Genomic DNA, 19,744 nt, shown 5'->3' on the forward strand with positions numbered 1-19,744 from the left:
TCAAAGGCTCCTGGCTCCTGGCTTCAGATGAGCTCAGCTGTGGCCATTGCAGCTAAACCACTGAATGGAAGATCTTTCTATGTCTCTGCTTCTCTATGTAAATCTGCCACTACAGTAAATATAAATAAATCTTTTTAAAAGTTTATAAAAGTTGCGCATTTTAAAAATTAAAGGATAACCCCCCCATTTTTCTTTTATTTGAAAGGCAGAGAGATAGTCTTCCATCTGCTGATTCACTTCTCCAAATGCTATTTGCAGCCAAAGTTAGGGCAAGCCATAGGCAGGCACACAGAGCTCACTCATTCTAAAATCCTTTGCAAAGCTCTGCTCTATCCTCTACCCTCAAGAGTCCAAGGAACTCCAAACTACAAAACTCTCCCCTATCTCCAACTGTTGTCACAGCTCAACAAACCTTGTTCTACAAGTGTGGCTCATCCAACACATAATTTTGGAAACAAAACCTGATTATGTCCTTAACCTCTGGGACACGCATTTTTGTTTTCTAAGAGGACTGTCCCTAAATTATTCCCCTGATAGGGTACTGAGGCAGGCTAATCATTTTGACCTTGGAGAATGATGAATAACCCAGAAACCAAATTTCATGTTTCATTTCCTACATTGCAGATGTGTATTCATGTAATGGGGAATATGTTTCAATCTCACGTCACAGAAATCTAAGGGATACTTTCATTTCAAAAACTAAGTATTTTAGTTTACTTAAATTAGAAAAAAATTAGAAGACTGTGCAGAATGAAAATTCTTCAGCTAGACTAAAAATTAAGAAAGCTCTGACATTTTTGACCAATTGTATCATTCACAAATCAGTAATTTAGTAAATGATATTAATGATGATTAATAATTGATGTTCCCAAATGTATTGCTTTCTTCAATTCAGCCAACCGTCTTGCAAATAGAAATCATTGGCTATAAATAATCTAAAACAAAATGCAAACAGGTCAGGGGAAATTCCTAATAAGCCTGTATAAATATGTGGCTCAACAGCATTACATGCACCATAATGATGTGTTCTCTTCCATAATTATCTCTTAACACAATGTGAAGTCCTAAATACAGGAATATCAGTCTCTTACTCTGTAAATGAAACTATGGACAGAGTAGGCAGAACTCATTTTATGAAAACAAGAAGAAAATTCAAAGCTAATATTTCACGGGAAAATATGTTAAAATATTCAAATACATATAAAAAATATACACGAAAGAAAATATTGTATGACTATTCCATGACTCTTCCACTTACCAGCACAAAATGTATAGTATCCCTAAACTATTATTGGTGGTTGTATACAATTACGTAGAAAACTGAAAAGTTAATGAAAAAAATTAAACCATTATTTAATAAGAACAAAATCTTTCTCTATTTAAAATTCAGTTACTGAACATACTGACCTTGATTATACAACAGTTTGAAAGACTTTCCAAATATTTGTCTACCTGTCTTGAATCAATTTCATTACTCAGACTGACTCGTATACCACTAGCCAAAAGGCAATGTTCAGCAACCATAAAGCCCATCTGGGCATATGCAAATATGTGTGCCTAACACACATACAGGCATACACAGTCAGTGAAAGTCTGAGTATCTTAAATTTGGGTTACATTCTTCCAGTTGAATATAGATATGTAGTAAAGTAATAAAAAATTATCCTTTATCAACAGTTTCAGAAAGTGGAGACAGAGAATACAAAAATGAAACATAATTATATCTAAACAAAATATCTGAAATAGCATGTTCTATTGATTTCAAAACTGGATGGCAAGTTCTACTGACAAAACAGCAAAGATACAGAGATTGAAATTTAACCCCTAATTAGTCAATGGCTTGGCAGTTCTAATAGCCAGACCTGCTTGGCACTATGACTGGAAAGGCAATCACAATTGAAAATACTATTTCATGTAGCATTATGTTAATTATAAGCAATAAGTGAGCATGTTTAGAACATGAAAACTTTAAGCATCCATGCAAAAACAAAAACAAAAGGTTCTAAATTGTTTTATACGTGCAAGAAATACTATATGTAATAATAAAAACCAGTTTCCAGGGATTCCTTCAAAACATCTTGATTACTGTCCCCTGGTCATCACATTGGCAGCTAATCTGGCTGCCACACCAGCTTTTCTTCAGGGGCTTGGTCTTAATCAGAAGTTGACAAAGTGACTAACTGATCACTGCTCAAATTAGTGATTACACGCTCAGAGTCAGACCAGGTTTGTCGATCTTTCAAAACGTCAATATACCTACTCAATGCCTTCCCTCCAAAACAATAAAAACAAAAACTTCATTTTTCACAATGCTTCCTTTTAAACTAGAATTTAAAAACAATATATTTAATTTACAAATTAACTTCAGCAATTAAAATGGCCATTACTTCTGGAATGGTGACTTGCCAAAATAGAGAACTTAGTCTTTCTCTTGTGACCCCAAATCACAACTGGCTCCTCTTCTTTCCTAACTGTTTAAAATAATTTCCTGGATCTGAAAGATTCCTGAAACTATGACTGCTTCATGCATCAGTCTTAATTTGTTACAGTAACATTACATTTAACCTTAAAAAAACAAAAACTTTTTTTCTTTTGCTAAAGGATCAGCTAATGCAAATAGTTTAGAGATAAACAATACCAAAACAGAAGATGTTAACACAATTAAAAGGACTTAGTACTTCAAATGAATTTTAACTCTTTACAATTGCTTACAGTACTATAAATAATGAAAACCCAGTGTTAATATCCTTCATAATAAAAATTTATTCTGCACTGTAATACAAAAGCTATGTTGCATAAACAGAGGATTTAAAGCTGAAGCAGAGTGGCTGAATGAAAGGAAAATGGCAATCTCTCTGGCTCCAGCAGATGCCATTCCCTATCACACAATGTTTCCCACTCATAAATACATGACAAATACTTCCTCAATCATTTTTTACGAGCAGGGATGCACAGGGGGTAGTCAATGGCTAGCTTGAGGGAAAATAGGAACAGCAGGCGGCAGAAACTGTACAGAAAATGGCTATGTGGTAAATTCTCTTCTGGAACATCACTCAGTTACCCAGTCTTTGATCTTTCAGCTACAATTACACTAACTTCCACAAGATCTGGATCTCCCCCTACCCCTTCAACACACACACACACCCCAACCCCGAACCAGATCATTAGGAATACATAAAGTCCACTAAGATTTGGTTTTATAAAATGGTATCATTCAGACCTCTTCATTTGTTATAAATTAAAATTTGCTATTTAGACAAGAGTTTACTTTCAAATGCCTATAACCATATCATCATCACAACTGGCCTCACAAAAAACATGGGGTGTCTGGCGACAGCTAAATCACAGACTGGCGTCTCCTAAGCAGTCTGTCTACCATTAGGGTCTGGGAAATGGTATTTACCATACAATTAGAGCCAGGGAGTTCTACCTGTAATCATCCAAATACAGGTGTGAGAAGCCCCTTTGGGCAAGGAAACTGACTCATCCCCTCTCATGTAAACTTTGATGTCTGTATTGTTTCACCAAGCTTCAGAAAACCTTGCCATTCCTACCATGATGAGAAGATTTATCAATTGAGGTCAAATAATAGATGTTAAAATTCCTTCCCCAAGGTAACAATTTCTAACACATTAATCATTAAATTTATAAGAATTTGAAATAAGACAGAACTGATTATTTTAAAGCTAATTATCTGCTGGAGGACAGTCATTTTTTATGTTAACTGTATGCTTTCTAGAATATCACCAACAAAGGGGAAAGATGCAGCTTCCCATCAGGAACAAACAATGTCTTAGAGTAATAGCAACAGGGCATTTTTAGTTGCAGCAATTTCACAGAATTTATTCTAATGATTTATTGGAGTTAACCATCTGACATTAATTATTGTTTTGGCTCCCAGACTATGAATGTTTATTTTTCAGTTTAAAGCCTTCTCACTCTTTGATATCATATGGAAATGAGAATTTTTAATGGAAAATTGAAACCATGTGCATCTAAGTACTTAATGAAGTACAGGGAGAAACCAACAATATATTTTAGGAGAATTCAGATATTTTGCTTTGGATAGTTTTGATTTGCTTATATGACTCAACAGGATAAAATGCTGAGGAACCAGTGAGGCAAGTCAAAGTGAGTACAACGCCAAATGTGTGCATGCCCACACATACACGAACATACGATTTTTTTTGAAGTTTCTAGTAAAAGACAACTATCTTTTACACTTTGGTTATATATCAAAAATGAAAATCAATACATGAATGTATAGTTAACTCTTCGTAAACTCTGAAAGTATCAAAAGCAAGTATCTGGATTTCTCCCCCTTATAGCTTTTCTTTTCAATCTGGATTTTAAAATTACAGCACTGAATAAACGTTCTGTCAGAGATCCCTAGCTTAAAAAGTTTTGTAGCTCCAATTGTATTCATTTTCATAGTGAAATAGAAATAAATGATAATGCCTAACAAACTGAAAATTGAGAAGCAAATGTGAATAATATTAAATTGCCGTATTTAATTACAACTAAAAGTAATTTTAGAATAAATCGATCAGGAGACATTTCTGAAGGTAAACAACAGGCAAGGCTTTCTCATTCTAAACTTTTTAATAAAAAGGAAAAATGTGTCAAAGGGTATATACACACTTGGGATTGGTGTGTGTGTGTGTAGTATATGTGCGGAGTAAAAACTTACCATTTGTTTTTCTTCCTAATGTAGTCTTTTTCAGAAAGATTAACCAAGTAGACCATTGGTTTTGAAGTCAGAAATAAATGTTTATTCAACACTTCAATCTAAAATAGGAAATGGAGAGAGGACATTTTAAAAAATTGAGTAAATATGGAGTCAATCATTGAATAATTTGAAAGTAAACTTTCTTTAAAACAAGCAGGTCCTTTCATTTGCCTAATTCCTGTTTCCAAAGGATTAACTGTTACAAAATATCAAGGGGAGGAGGGGCATAGAAAAAAATAACAAGCCTGGAAAAAAGCAATCACTGACAGAAATAAAAGTCAGTTACATACAATAACTGTGAAATAATGACAACTCTAACTTGTCTAAGAATTCAAAGGCAGTTCTAGATGATATGGTATTTGTAACTTACTTCTTTGTCATTCCAATCATGATAGAAGCGAACAGGTTTCTTTTGATCTATAACCCAGGATTTGACTTTGCACATTATGTCCTGTAAGTAAATACAAAAGGAACAGTGAGCATTTAGATGATAAATATTAAAAAAATTATAAATTTACAAATTTTCAAAGTAAAACTGTCTCAATGAGAAAGGAACTAACGAACACAAATAATTATTTTCAATATAACAAGTATCAATAAAATATTGTTGCGTTAGAAATTTATCACATAAAAAGACTAATATTAGCAAAATAAGTAATAGCCTGAAAAATATTAAGAGAATTTAATCACAATAAGAACTAAACACAGAGTAATAATATTTCAGCATTATCTAGTGATGTTACAGGCAAGACAAATATGCTACTAGGAAATGGAGTTATGTATGTGTATGGGAGGGCAGGATATATTAGAGACTAAAATATATTTTTTTCTTAAAAAGAACAACAAACAAAATAGATGAAATTGAGCCTATCATTGGCGATCCACCCTTCAAAATATTAAATCAACTGACCAAAACCCTTTTTATTCTGAATTAATTTTTTGTCAACACCTTCTCCCAGCCCACTTCTCCCACACACACACCGCCCCCCCTCAACCTGCCAAAGCCTCCATTACACAATGGCAAGAGCCCTGCACTGGTGACCTCCAACCAGCTGCATTCACTTTCAGAACATCTCTCTCTGCTGGAAATCTAAAGGCCTTTTAGTTAGCAAGCTAGTGTGCATTCAGAAGGAGTAACTGCAGGAAGAGCCCAATGCGCTTTGTTTCTCTGGCCTTTCTTCACAGAAAGATTAATCATCTGTGAAATGGAAACGGCAAACAGCAAGTGACACAAACTGAACCCTTCAAGCCTTTCCTCATCAGTTTTGTGGTTCTGAATCTAAAAGCTGCGTGTGGCAAGGTTCTCCTTACAGGCAGGTGTTAATAAAAGGCTCTCAGGTCTGAAAGGTCAAACTTAGCTCTTCCAGAAGAAGTGCATTCGAGAGTCATCTGTTTTTCCTCCCCCCACCCCGGTTAAAGATAATTCATGAATGCTTTAAATATGCATTTCCCAAAATGTAGGGTAATAAACAATTATTAGTAATGGATTTCTTGGATTTTCATCAACTTATTTTACTTTATCATAATCAGTTATTCTCCCATAAATATCTACTTGTATAAATTATCTCAATATTTAGTAGACCTTCCTTAGAAATCTTGCCATTACCAATAGGAAAAATAAGGAAAAAGCTCTATATCCTTAGAACCTGATTGGAAACCCTCCAGGAAAAGGACTTCCCACAGATTTTAACAAGGAAGGGGGCAAGATGAAAACTTTTAATGAAATCTAACATGTTCTGCTTAAGAATAATCACTTTTACTCTTCTATAACTGAATTTCACTCATAAATGTTTAAAAGTGGCTAATGTAACACCATTTCCTACAAGGAGAAGATCAAAGTGCTATATTACAAATGCATTATGATTAAAAAAGCCCTGTGCAGCCTTGCTATTAACTGTTCTTTAAACCCTAAAAGGCTTCCCATAGATCTCACTTGGCACTGCATATACAACCTTTGACAAGTAATGTAGACCATTTTTATTCATTGCCTAAAATTGTAGGCAATTATGTACGTCACACTGGCCACCTGCAAATTCTGAATGCCTGCTCCAGTTGTCAGTGCAAAAAACTAATGTCGGAGGGGATTAATCTAGGGGGAGAGAGTCCTCTTTAATGGCTCCAGCAGGTGAAATGGCCCAGCTGGTTACTATGATGAGTGGCCAGAACAGCTTATGTAGAGACACGCAACAAGATTATACAAAAGAAGGAGAAAACAGTAGTACCATCTTATATTTGGTTCCATTAGGTTTTTTTTTCAATTATCAAAGAAAAAGACAAAGAAAAGCCAATCAGAAATAAGAGAAAGAATTAAATTTTAATAATAAAAAAACTGTAAAATACTTCAAAACTATAGGGCCTCAATAAGAGCAGCTCACAAGTGAAGGAATTTCAGTATTACTCTTTCACTTTAAATTAACTAGACAATTATTACTTCAGACACAGAAATTTTATTATAAAAGCCTTCTGGCATTAGATTTCTTTTTCTTTCTTACATCACAATACTATACAATAAGATCATTTCCATTTTAATCAAAGATAACTCATAATTAGAGTTCTCAAACAATACAAAGTATTCCTTACTATTATATTCAAATGTTTTCAGAAAAATTTACAAATTATAGGTTTTGAACTGTAGAAAGTAAATATTTTTTTAGATCTATTTATTTTTACTACAAAGTCAGATATACAGAGAGGAGGAGAAATAGAGAGGAAGATCTTCCGTCCGATGATTCGTTCCCCAAGTGAGCGCAACAGCCTATGCTGTGCTGATCTGGAGCCAGGAACTTCCTCCAGGTCTCCCACACAGGTGTAGGATCCCAAAGCTTTGGGCCATCCTCCACTGCTTTCCCAGGCCACAAGTAGGGACCTGGATGGGAAGTGGAGCTGCTGGGATTAGAACTGGTGCCCACATGGGATCCCGGCGTGTCCAAGGCAAGGATTTTAGCCCACAACACCACTGGGCCCAAAAGTAAAACATTTGGTATCCACTATTCTGTAATGGTTGTCCTCATAAAAGATTAACACCCAAGGAAGGACACCTTAGATTTACTTGAAGTTATCTAAGATATGAGAGATTTAATTGAAAGGCCAATTTCACTTATCACAAACCAAATATATTGCTCTCAGATAAAGATTATCGTATATAAATGATAATACATATGGTATGGTTTAAATGTGCTCAATATATTACATGAAGAAAATAAAAAGCAATATTAATTCCAGCAAAAAATTGAAAGAGGTACATTCCTTATCTGATAACCTTCTGAACAGATGCAAGATAATACTCAAGCTTACTAGGGTATAACAGTGTATGAGCTGACTGATTTTCCCTGTATGCTCATTTGTAGGAACACATACCTATAGTATTAATGATGGTAAAAACATTAAAAGTCCTTAACTCAGTGTACTGCTTTTGGTTACCAGAAAAGAAATAATTTAACCCATATTAAACAAAGCTACATTAAAAAAAAAAAACATAATTAAAAAAAATTATACATTATACTTTAACTCTTGAGACACTGAGAAGTGACTTCAATGTATACCATTTCTTTACTTTCATTACATGAAAATAAATTGGACTGTTTTTGAGAACTGTAATAAATTCTCATTTTGGAAAGTTCTGTATGGTAAGTAGATTCATGAAAACACCTGTTTATTTGATCTCTCTGTTAAATGCTAGTTTTGAGTGTACTAACTTAAGAGAAAACAGCATAATGCTTGTGTGGAAATCGATCCTACTCTTGACAGGATCCCAGGACCTTGGCCTACAACACTGACAAAAAGCAGGTGATGAGATCCCCTAGTGGATGTTGTGAAGAGCAAAAGAAATTGTGCTCATAAAATGTTTAGCATTGTTCTTGGCACAGAGTAAGTTCAGAGTAAATGTGAGTAGCTGCTATTGTGAGAAGATAAAATACCACTGGTTTACAAAATGAAATTTTCTTGGGTACTCTTCTAAAGCACACATACAATTTCTTCCATGTGCATAATTGTTCATTGGTCTGTTTCTTCAAGTTCTGGGTTACTAACAAAATTAGTTTTCTTTGTGAAATTCTGAGTCAGGTTTCTAGCCCCAATATTCTTAAAAATCAGCTTTTGCTGAACAACGACCTAGGTAGTGCAAAGAAGGTTACTCTAAACTCACCTGGAGCCCCACATTCTCCTGCTTTGACTTTTACTGACAGCTTCACGCTTTAACTTTATGTGTTCTATTTCAGGGCCATAATGGTAGCACAGTTCATCAAACTCTCATTTGGAACACTGGCAACCCATCACAAGCACAGGTTCAAGTCTGACAGTTTCATTCAAAATCCAGCTCCATGTAAATGCACTTGGGAAAGCAGCAACAGATAGTCTCATGCTTGGACCCCTGCTGCTGTCATGAAACATCCAGAAGAATTCCTGGCTCCTGATTTTGGTGGGGATCTAACCTGGCTGCTTGTACCATTTGGAGAGTGAACCAGCAGATGGAAGATCACTGTAAGACTTATTTCTTTCAAAGAAAGAAGAGACACACAAAAAGAAGAGACTCACCATCCACTGGTTCACTCCATAAACAACTATTAGCTGGGCCAGTCCCAAGCCCAGAACCACAGGAAATCGAACAGGGTCTTCTACATGGATGACGGGGACCCAAGCACTTGCACCATCTTCAGCTCCCCCACAGAGAGTTAGGAGAGAAGCAAAGAAGCTAAGACCAGAATTGGTGCTCTGATATGTGATGCTGGAGTCACAGGTACTGGTTAAACCCACTGCCAGAATGTTGGCCCCTGATCTTGTTCTATTTTCTTAAAATACAGTAGTTCCCCTCAGCCATGGTTTCACTTTCCAGGGTTCCAATACTTGCAATTATTTCTGGTGTAAAATTAATTCAAAACTCAAAAAAAAAAATTCCCAAGTTTCAAATAACCTTTACACGACACTATACTATTACAAGAATTCCATTTTATTATTAGCTCTGTTGTTAACCTCTTATTGTGCCTAATTTATAAATTAAGCTTTATCATAAGTTCATCAAAATTTTCTTAAATTTCATACAGGAAAAAAAAATGACATATAAAATGTCAGCACTGTTTTCGGTTTTAGGAATCCATCAGAGATCTTGGAATGTATACCCTATGTATAAAAGACTGCTGTATATTATTATTGTTGTTGCTAAAAGCAACTGTAATGTAGTTCAGACCTGGTGAATTTCTGTGACTTGCTTAAACTCCTATAAGCAGCAGAGCTCAGATCAAACTCAGGACCGTGCAACTCCCAAGCTCATGTTTTATCCAACATTCTGGCTTACTTGTCTTCCTACTGCTTTGCTAGCAGCTCCTCGTTTAGCCTACACAACCCCAAGTCTGTTATTCAAAGTCTTTTTATCATTTGAGTCATCAGAGAAATTTAATATTTACTTTATTATTTAGATAAGGTATCTGGTTGTAAAATTCATTTCACAAGTAATAATATTTTTATTTGTGTATAGTAACATAGTAAATAGCTTGGTAACTTATTAGACTTCCCTAGATCATTTACTAGACTTAACTATTTTGGCACTGTTCAGTGCGAAATTTACCAATTATCCAGAACCAAAATTATTAAACCATAATCTACAAATAGATTTCAGGGCTTTCTCAACATTCAGAAATTGCATGACATACAATCCTCTGTTACCACTGAAATGTTTCAACAATAGCCAGTTAAGTAAATGTTCCATATCTCTAAGGGTTTGCAGATTAAAGGCAGAAATGCTAATCCAAACTTGCTTCTGTGAGACTTTGTACTCAAAATTTATGATTTTGATTAATATATTGTGCTGAAAAACATATAATATGAAAATACTATGCATGACTTCAAAAATGTACTAAAATAGACTTTCCATGAATTTCCTGAAGTACCTACATATACACCAAAATTACCATAAACAGTAATATTTAGAAGTACAAAGAAATATAGATTAAAAACAATTTGAAAAAACATAATCAGGGACTGGTACTGTGTTATTGTAGGCTAAGCCTTCACATGTGGCCCTGGCATCCCATAATGACACTGGTTATGGTCCCAGTTGTTCTACTTTCCATCCAGCTCCCTCTCCTTGTAATGGCCTAGGAAAGCAGCAGAGGATGATCTAAGTCCTTGGGCCCCTCTACCTATGTCAGAGACCCAAAAGAAGAGCTCCTTGATTCTAGCTTCGGATGAGTTCAACTCCAGCCATTGTGGCCTTGTGGAATGAACCAGCAGACAAAAGATCTTTCTTTCTGTGACTTTCTTTCTCTCTATAGCTTTAACTTTCAAATAAAAAAAATGAAATATATCTTTAAAAAAGCACAATTGGATATTTGCTATAAATTTATGTCACAGTCACATAATAGGATATTTTATGTGTGTTGAGACAAAGTCTGTATGCACATTTGCATAGGAAAATGTCTAAAATTACACTGTTAAGTGAAAAAAAAAGGTTGCAAATAATAAAATAAAGTTAAGAATTCTATTTTGGGGCCCGGCGCGGTGGCGCAAGTGGTTAAAGGTCCTCGCCTTGCACGCCCGGGATCCCATATGGGCGCCGGTTCTAATCCCAGCAGCCCCGCTTCCCTTCCAGCTCCCTGCCTGCGGCCTGGGAAAGCAGTCGAGGACGGCCCAAAACTTTGGGAACCTGCACCCGCGTGGGAGACCCGGAAGAGGCTCCTGGCTTCGGATCGGCATAGTATCGGCCCGTTGCGCTCACTTGGGGAGTGAATCATCGGACGGAAGATCTTCCTCTCTGTCTCTCCTCTCTGTATATCCGCCTTTCCAATGAAAAAATAATAAAAATAAATCTTTAAAAAAAAAAAAAGAATTCTATTTTGGCATGAGATTTGAGTTCAAGTCCTGGCTATATCCTTTTCTAAGTATATAACTTTAGGGATGTCACATAATCACTATAAACCACATAAAATTGGGATAGTTCCAATTGAATATGGCGACTGTGAGGATTAAACAAAAAAATACATGTAAAATAACTGGCACAGTTCCAGGTATACAATAAATACTCAATATACAATAATATTTATGGCAGAATACATAATCGGATTCCACTGGAGGTTTTGAAGCTATACATAACAGATAAACATACAGACTTAAGCAATATTGTAGCAACAAATTTCTAGGTTAGATCCCATCAAGCTGTTTCTTTAAAATTGAGACAGTCTTTTAAAAAACTTTTAATCAACTAATACTTTTACAATAGGAAAGATATGAGTATATTCACAGGGTAAAGGGAAAGACAGAACCTCATCTTTTCTCGGTCTACTATGAAAAAATTCTAAAATATGATGGCTAATCAAGGTAACTCACATTCTGTAATAATTACAACTGTCAAATCTGATACTTTCCTCCAGCCAAAGCCACCACCCTCACATCTGATTCTGAGATCTCAGGAGTAGATTTTGGTGATTATGCAGCCTTAACATCACCAATAATGCACTCAAGCCAGGCTTCCAACTCAAAACAATTTCATGTAAGTTCACTCAGGCAATTTCTTCTGATTCTTCTAACTACTTCTTTTTAATGCTCCCAAATGCGGAAAAACTAAACTGTGTCTTCTCTCAAAAACTAGATCTCAACTGTACATTCTGACTTGGTATTTAGAATCTGTCCAAACCACAGTGTGAAAGGCTTGTTGCTCTAGAAATGCAATTGTTTATGAAGGCCAGAATACAATTGCTTATCACCTTGCTACACAGTCATTGAATGCCTAGGATAGAATTAGGCAGGAAAAGAACAGAACTAAGATAGTTAGCAGCAACATCCTGCATGCCTGTGTGCAGAGAGAGGAGTGGGAGTTATCTCCTAAGTACTAAGACAATACATTCATTTTATTCTATTCCATCTGGATAGAATGAGGTGAGTTTTCAGTTACATGATCCACTGAAGCAGGCTCAAAGAACACTGCAAAACAACGAGGCTCCTGGACTCTGACTACAATAAAATGGAAAACAAAGTGGACACCAATTTTCTGGTAATTACTAAAGAAAAGAAAGTAACTGTCCCTGTGATTCCTGGAAAAATGTCTGGATTCCATTACTTTTAAGGAGGGTGCAGGACAGACCAATTAGATTTTGATTTAAGTGCTTTGTTTATTATTTGAAAGACAGAGCAACGGATAGAGGGAACAGACACACACACAAAAGAGTTCTAACATCTACTTGTTCACTTCTTAAATACTTTCAACAGCCAGGACTGGACCAGGCCAAACCCAGGACACAGGAAATCCATGTGGGTTTCTGCCGGGCATGAGTGGCAGCCACCTGCAGCTGCCTCTCAGGGTGCACATTAGGAGGAAGCTGGACTGGAAGTGAAGCGGGAGCCTGAACTGAGCCGCTCAGGGGAAGCAGCAGGTCCAGGCAACCTGTCCTCACCACTGCACCACAACATCCGCCTTTCAGATCTAATTCTAACGAAAACTGACACTAAAATTCCAGAGTCACTGAGGAAGAATATATCTTTGCAAATGATCAAAGAAAAATAATAACACTGGGATACTTGGTAGAACACAAAAAGAACACATATGAAACCTCAGCATGAGGTAATAGAGACAAGTGAGATTACCAAAAAAAAAGTTGTATGACCTGTCAACAGCATTGTCAGGAGCAGTTTTAAAGTAAATTGTAATTAAGACAAAATAAGTCTTAACTAGAAATACAGCAGATAAAGCAGAAGGCAATCATGGACCTGCAGACCAAACCTAAGAAGGGGATATATTAAAGTTTAACATACACTTAGCATAATGTACATAAGCTCAGTGAATTCTCATAGAATGCACATAAATCTGCAATTTACAATCCTGATCAATGCACAGATTATTATTATTATTAGCAGTGCAGCTGCAATGTTCCACTACTCTCAAAAAGTGATCACCGTTCTGGTTTCTCTATATCACAAACTATTCTGTTACTGAAATTTTTAGGAGTGGGAGTACACAACATGGACTGTGTGGCTTGGCTTACTCAGCATTGCTCATTAATCCACCCACGTCATTACATGTAGCACTCATCTGTTTGTTACATACTTTTACACTGTAGGAATATTCCACAATTTAATCATTCCACTGCTGGGAAACACCCAGGCTGTTTGTTAATATTTTAAGGATACTGGGACTAAAGCTGCTGTAATTACTCTTAACACATTACCTTGGTAAATTTCTTCATGTATTTAACTTTTGTTTTTTTTTAAGATTTATTTTTATTTGAAAGGCAGATTTTTAGAGAGAGAGCTAGAAGAGATAGAAAGTTTTCTATCTGCTGGTTCACTCCCCAAAAGGCTGATCTAAAGCTAGGATCTTGCTCCAGGGACCTCTTACATGGGTGCAAGGGCCCAAGCAGTTGGGTCACACTCTGTTGCTTTGCAGCTACATTAGCAGGGAGCTAGATCGGAAGTGGAGCAGCTGGGACTTTAACCAGTGACCATATGGCATCACTGGCAACTGCTTTACTCACCATGCTCCAGTGCTGGCTCTCTAAAATATTCTTGGTCTGAGGCTGAGACCAGGTCCTTGAGGCAGGGGGGTCATGTAGAGGGGATTCCAACTTCCTAGCCCGCATCCATTGGCTCACTGTCTGCACTTACTAAATGTGCTGGTTGTCTAATCAAGACCTTGGAGTTGTACTGGCAACCAAGGCAAAGGAAATTTCCTTCTGCTTCTGTCCAGTCATGGGGAGAGGAGGTTGCAGACCATGCTTCAAGACAAGACAATCACTTGAATACTTTCATTCAAGGCACTTATTTATCAGTCCAAACACATGGGTTCCCCCATGCCCTTCAATATTTTATGACTGTCAGAAGTGGAAAAAGTACCTTAGAAAAATTCAAGCCACAAAAGCCAGTGTCCCTACATCTTCATGGAGCAGTGCTTTCCTATTTGCTTTGAATAAAATTTCTGTTACACTTGTGCTTGTTTCCTGGCATTTTATGTCTATACTAAGCTGAGGTGAGAATCCACTGGGTTTTGACAGTAACATGGACCTTTGCATTTGTTTTCTTCCGCATAAAGATAATGTATTCACCCAACATCTTTCCCTAAAAATTATTTCTTTCTCCTTACTCTGAAGGAACATCTTCACCACTTCTCAGAGCCAGGAGTCAGCAGCTTCTTTCATCTCAGGTCTCCCACGCGGGTGCAGGGTTCCAAGGTTTTGGGACATCCTCGACTACTCTGCCAGGCCACAAGCAGGGAGGTGGATGGGAAGTGGAGCAGCCAGGGAACTGGCACTCATATGGGATTCTGGTGGTTGCAAGGTAAGGCTTTAGCCAGTGAGCCATCACACCTGGCCCAAGTTTGCCATTAAAATAAAAAACAACAGTAATAACAACAAAAAACTCAAGCTGCTGAGATTTTGATTTAGGACACAATTACTTCATACAACTATGCAGAACCTGCTAGCCTGCATAAATCTTAGCAGAACTTTTTGCTAAACTAATTTCTATCTTTAAAAAATACTGCAAATGATAACTTAAAAAGCATTTCAAATTTTGGATTATAAAATACAAATCATTAAAGGTTTTTAAGGAAGAGGGAGACAGAGGGCTCTTCCATCTGCTGGTTCATTCCCCAAATAACCGCAATGGCTGGGGGCTGGGAGGTTTAAGCTAGGAGCCAGGAGCTTCCTCCTCATCTCCCACCTGAATGTAGAGAGCCATGCACTTGGGCCATCCTCTCTGCTTTACCAGGTAAACTAGCAGGGAACTAGACTGGAAGTGGGATGCTAGAATTGCAGGCAACAGATAAACTTTCTATGCCACAATGCCATCCCCACAAAACATTTCTTCATTCACTTAAAAAAAAAATTAAATGCTCATGTGACTTCATTAATCAGATCTGATCATGTTTCCTAAATAGGCAATTATACTATCTATGAATAATGGCATTTTAATTTTTTTTCAATCTTCATATAGCTTTATTTCTTCCTCTTGCATTATTGCATGGGGCTAAGAATTGTAATACAAGAATGAATGTAACCAGTGAAAGAAACCGTATTTCTTTCTATATGAGAAAGAAAACTCTCATAGTTTACCATTAAGTATATTTCTTTATATTCACTCTCATCATCAATTTCAAGTAACTAAAAGTTTTATATCCATCCCATCTTTATATAATTAGAACAACCATTGAGAATACAAGTAAACATTTAATAAAAATTCCACTATGATAACAAATTGATACCATAATTATACAGACAGCTTCTTTAAATTTTTAATTTACTTATATTCATGTGAAAGAGACAAACAGATTTTCCATTTATTGGTTCACTACCCAAAGTCACTGAACAGTCAGGGCTAAACTAGGCCAAAGCCAGGGACCATGAACCCATTCTGAGTCCCCCAACTCAGATGGCAGAGACTCTATGATTAGTGCCATTGCTGGCTGTTTCCCAGGGTGCATATTATGCATGGGTAGGGAGCATGCAGCCTGCAGGTTATATAAGGATGATAAAATCACTTGGTCTAGCCCTGCTAAGGCAGTCACAGATAGGACCAAAAAATTCAACAAGTCTATAGGAGGTAAGCTTTTAACATACTAGTTTCCTATGGCCTGTGATTTACGTTATAAATATTCAAATGACCCTTAGTAGAAAAAAGTTTCTTCACAGGAAACTTAAGAGTTATCTGCTAAACTGGAAGTGGAACTTAAAACTTGTATTTCAATATGAGATGCTGGGATCCTATGTGGCATCTTAAGCACAAGGCTAAAATGTCTGCCTCTACTCTATTTCTTATGGGTTTTTTTTTTATACTTTATTTTTATTTTTATTTGAAAGGTAGATTTTTACACAGAGAGAGAAGGAGTGACAGTCTTTCATCCACTGGAGTTCATCACTCCCTAAATGGCTGCAATAGCCAGAGCTAAGCGTATCTGAAGATAGGAGCCAAGAATCTCCTCTGATTATCCCATGTGAACACAGGAGTCCAAAGACCTGAACCATCTCTGCTGTCTTCCCAGGCCATAAGCAGGGACCTGGATAGGAAGCAGAGTAGCTGAGATTAGAGACAGTGCCAATATGGGATAGTGATGCTTGCAGGGAGAGGATTAGCCCACTATACCACCATGCTGGCCCTTATTCTCTTTCTGTTGAGAAAACTAAAGATAAATCCAAAGCAAGTAAAAAGATTTAAAAAAAAAAAAACCACCGAATTGAAGTTGTGACCAAAACACCAACCAAAAACAATTAAAATTATTAGGTCATGGGGTTGGCATTGTGGCATAACAGGTAAAGCTGCCACCTGCAACACCAGCATCCTACACGGACAAAAGTTTGGCCCCAGCTGCTTCACTTTCAGTCTATCTCCCTGCTAAAGGCCTGGGAAAAGCAATGGACGATGGCCCCAATGCTTGGATTACTGCTGCTGCATGAAAGACCTGAAGAAGTTCCCGGTTCCTGGCTTTAGGCATTGGCCATTGAGACCACCTGGGGAGTGAATCAGTGGATAGATCTCTCTCTTCTCCTCTCTTTGTAGCTCTTTCACATACATTTTTTAAAAGTATCTTGGGTAGAGGTCATCCACCCCCGTTTGGATCTACCACATGGGATGGAAGAAGCCCAAACCTTTCCTTGCAGGATACAAGGTCATCGCAACAGTAAGCTTCCTTCAGGACTAGGGAGAGAGCTTTCTCTGGTCCTCACTTAGTTCCAACTTTGGATCCCCAACCTATCTTACAATGACCATAAGGGTTGCTCCAAAGCCCCCCACCCAAAACACACACACACGCGTGCACACGCACACACACAAATTGGAATAGATAGACAGAGAACAAAAAGGAAAGCTTGGAACCAGATAGGAAACAGTCAGCATGGACTCACACATGCCTTACCAGCTGGGACACAAAGATTAGTTACTCCTCACTAAAGTATTGAAGATTTCTCTGCACACCCCTCCTAAAACTGTTCTGCACTTCAGCAGTTGACATATGCCTTGTTAGAATTATAAGCCAGTTTAGACTATCCCAAAATCTGCCAAGTTCAACAAAATTAAGCTTCAACATTATAAACTGCTGAATGCTAAAATGAAAATAGACACAAGACAGCTGAATAGTACCCTGTAGCCAATTTAAGGTATATAGCAGTCAGTTCTGCGTATAAACCAAAACTGAAATGTCAATGAAGTAGTCAGAGGATGCTGTTAAGAACTTGCATTTTTTAACATATTTGTTACTCAATACCATATCAATTAATTCCATAATGTTGTAAATTGATGTTGATGTTATATTGTGGCTTTTAATTGATGGGGATGATATTCTGCCAGCTCTGCTTTCAGACCAGAGATGATCTCCCCAAGAAACCTGTTGAATTTATCTGGACAGTAAGATGCTGGACTCTATGCTTGCAATGAAAGAATCTTAACTGAACTTGAACTGTAATACTGCAACAAGGTGGAGGAATCCAACACTGGGGGAGAGGGTATGGGGAGAGGTTGAGGGAATCCCAGAGCCTATGAGACAGCGTCACATAATGCAATGTAATCAATAAAAAAATAATATAAAAAAAACAAAAAACTTCCAAAACTCAAACTCAAAGAAAAAAAAAAATAAGGAAAGAATAAAGGAACAACAAAACCAAGTCTGACCAAGCTACTCTATCTTTCTCTCTGCATTTCCTTCTCTTTGAAAATTTGGCTTTTGAATAAAAAAAAAAAAATTTTTTTTTAAATTAAGTATCTTGGGTAAATAAATGGAAAGCAGAGATTGTGCGAATCCTTATCCATATCGGTGCACATACCTATCTACCCTCACTGGTCCAGTACATGCTGATGATTTCTTAAACTGAACTCCTGCAACTGATTCGGTGCTATGCTCAGACCAAACACACTAACACATGAAAAGCCTTAAAAGTCTCCTAGGAGGAGACTATAACCAACAGCTAGCGCAAATGGTTAAAACCATACCAGCATCATCTTTCTAATATAAATCCGCAGGCCACTTTCTATGTTGTTTCCCAAAGGACTCCAGCTGCCTGTCCACTCATTTACATCCTTTGTTTAGTTTCTTTCCTTTCCCAGTCTCAATTCACTGAAATGGCTCCCAAGGAGACTGTCAGAACTGCAATCCTTGCCCCTAGTCTGTTCCTAAGAAAAACCACCGAGATGCCCGGTCTAGACAAACAGGCAGGCAGTGAGCCTTCCATGTGTTCATCGGCTTTGCCACTCAAGACAGTAGAGTCTTGGGAAAATGTAAAAGGCTTTCATCATTTGAGTTATAAATTACAGTGCCTATCTATATTTCAAGTTAGTGACGATAGAAGGGATCCTAGAGCCTATCACTGCTTTCACAACTGGTCAGGGAGCCTAGGTCTGTGACCCACGAGGCATCATGAGCCCCACCACATCACTTCCCCAAATTTTATCAGAGACTTCATGAACTTTTTCTCCAGCACAAACTTAATGATGTCAGTTAGAAATAAGTAAGGACAATGTATACAGTTTCTAACTCTTTTGTGGGGGCGGCAAATAAAAGTAATGATCTCCATAGACTGTTTTCCTCAATAAAAATTCAACATAAAAATAATATATTGTGGGCCCAGCACTGTAGCTTAGTGGCTGAAGTCCTAGTCCTGCATGCACCAGAATCCCATATGGAGATTGGTTCTAGTCCCAGCAACCCCACTTCCCATCCAGCTCCCTGCTTGTGGCCTGGGAAAGCAGTCGAGGATGGCCCAAAGCCTTGGGACCCTGCACACACATGGAAGACCCAGAAGTTCCTGGCCCCTAGCTCCAGATCAGCTCAGCTCTGGCTATGTGGCCACATAGGGTATGAAATCAGTGGACAGAAGATCTGTCTCTCCTCTCTGTAAACTTGACTTTCCAGTTAAAATAAATAATCTTTTAAAAAGATACATAGCAGTGGGAAAAAAATCCCAAGTACAGAAGTCTAGGGAATAAGCAATCAGTTGCCCACTCACAGCCCATTTCGATTTAAGTAAACTTAAGAGTGTACTTCCTTGCCTTTTGTGGCACTTACATACTGGCTCCTAACTCCATCAATTGTTACAGCTGTATTAAAAC

General features: G+C 37.3%; 1 protein-coding gene across 2 annotated transcripts in view; it reads right to left on the reverse strand.

Annotated features, from left to right (window-relative positions):
• OLA1 (Obg like ATPase 1) overlaps positions 1-19,744 on the reverse strand; it is a 144,577-nt gene that overhangs the window by 33,462 nt on the left and 91,371 nt on the right. For both annotated transcript variants that reach the window (XM_040971734.1, XM_040971732.1), the window contains exons 6-7: positions 5,100-5,180; positions 4,691-4,788 (exon numbers count right to left, since the gene is read on the reverse strand). In XM_040971734.1, the coding sequence (XP_040827668.1) occupies positions 4,691-4,788; positions 5,100-5,180 (179 nt within the window). The remainder of the gene's footprint in view (positions 1-4,690; positions 4,789-5,099; positions 5,181-19,744) is intronic.

The sequence above is a fragment of the Ochotona curzoniae genome, unplaced genomic scaffold (genome assembly GCF_017591425.1).
Source record: "Ochotona curzoniae isolate NIBS_2020 unplaced genomic scaffold, NIBS_Ocur_1.0 contig_2210, whole genome shotgun sequence".
NCBI lineage: Eukaryota > Metazoa > Chordata > Mammalia > Lagomorpha > Ochotonidae > Ochotona > Ochotona curzoniae.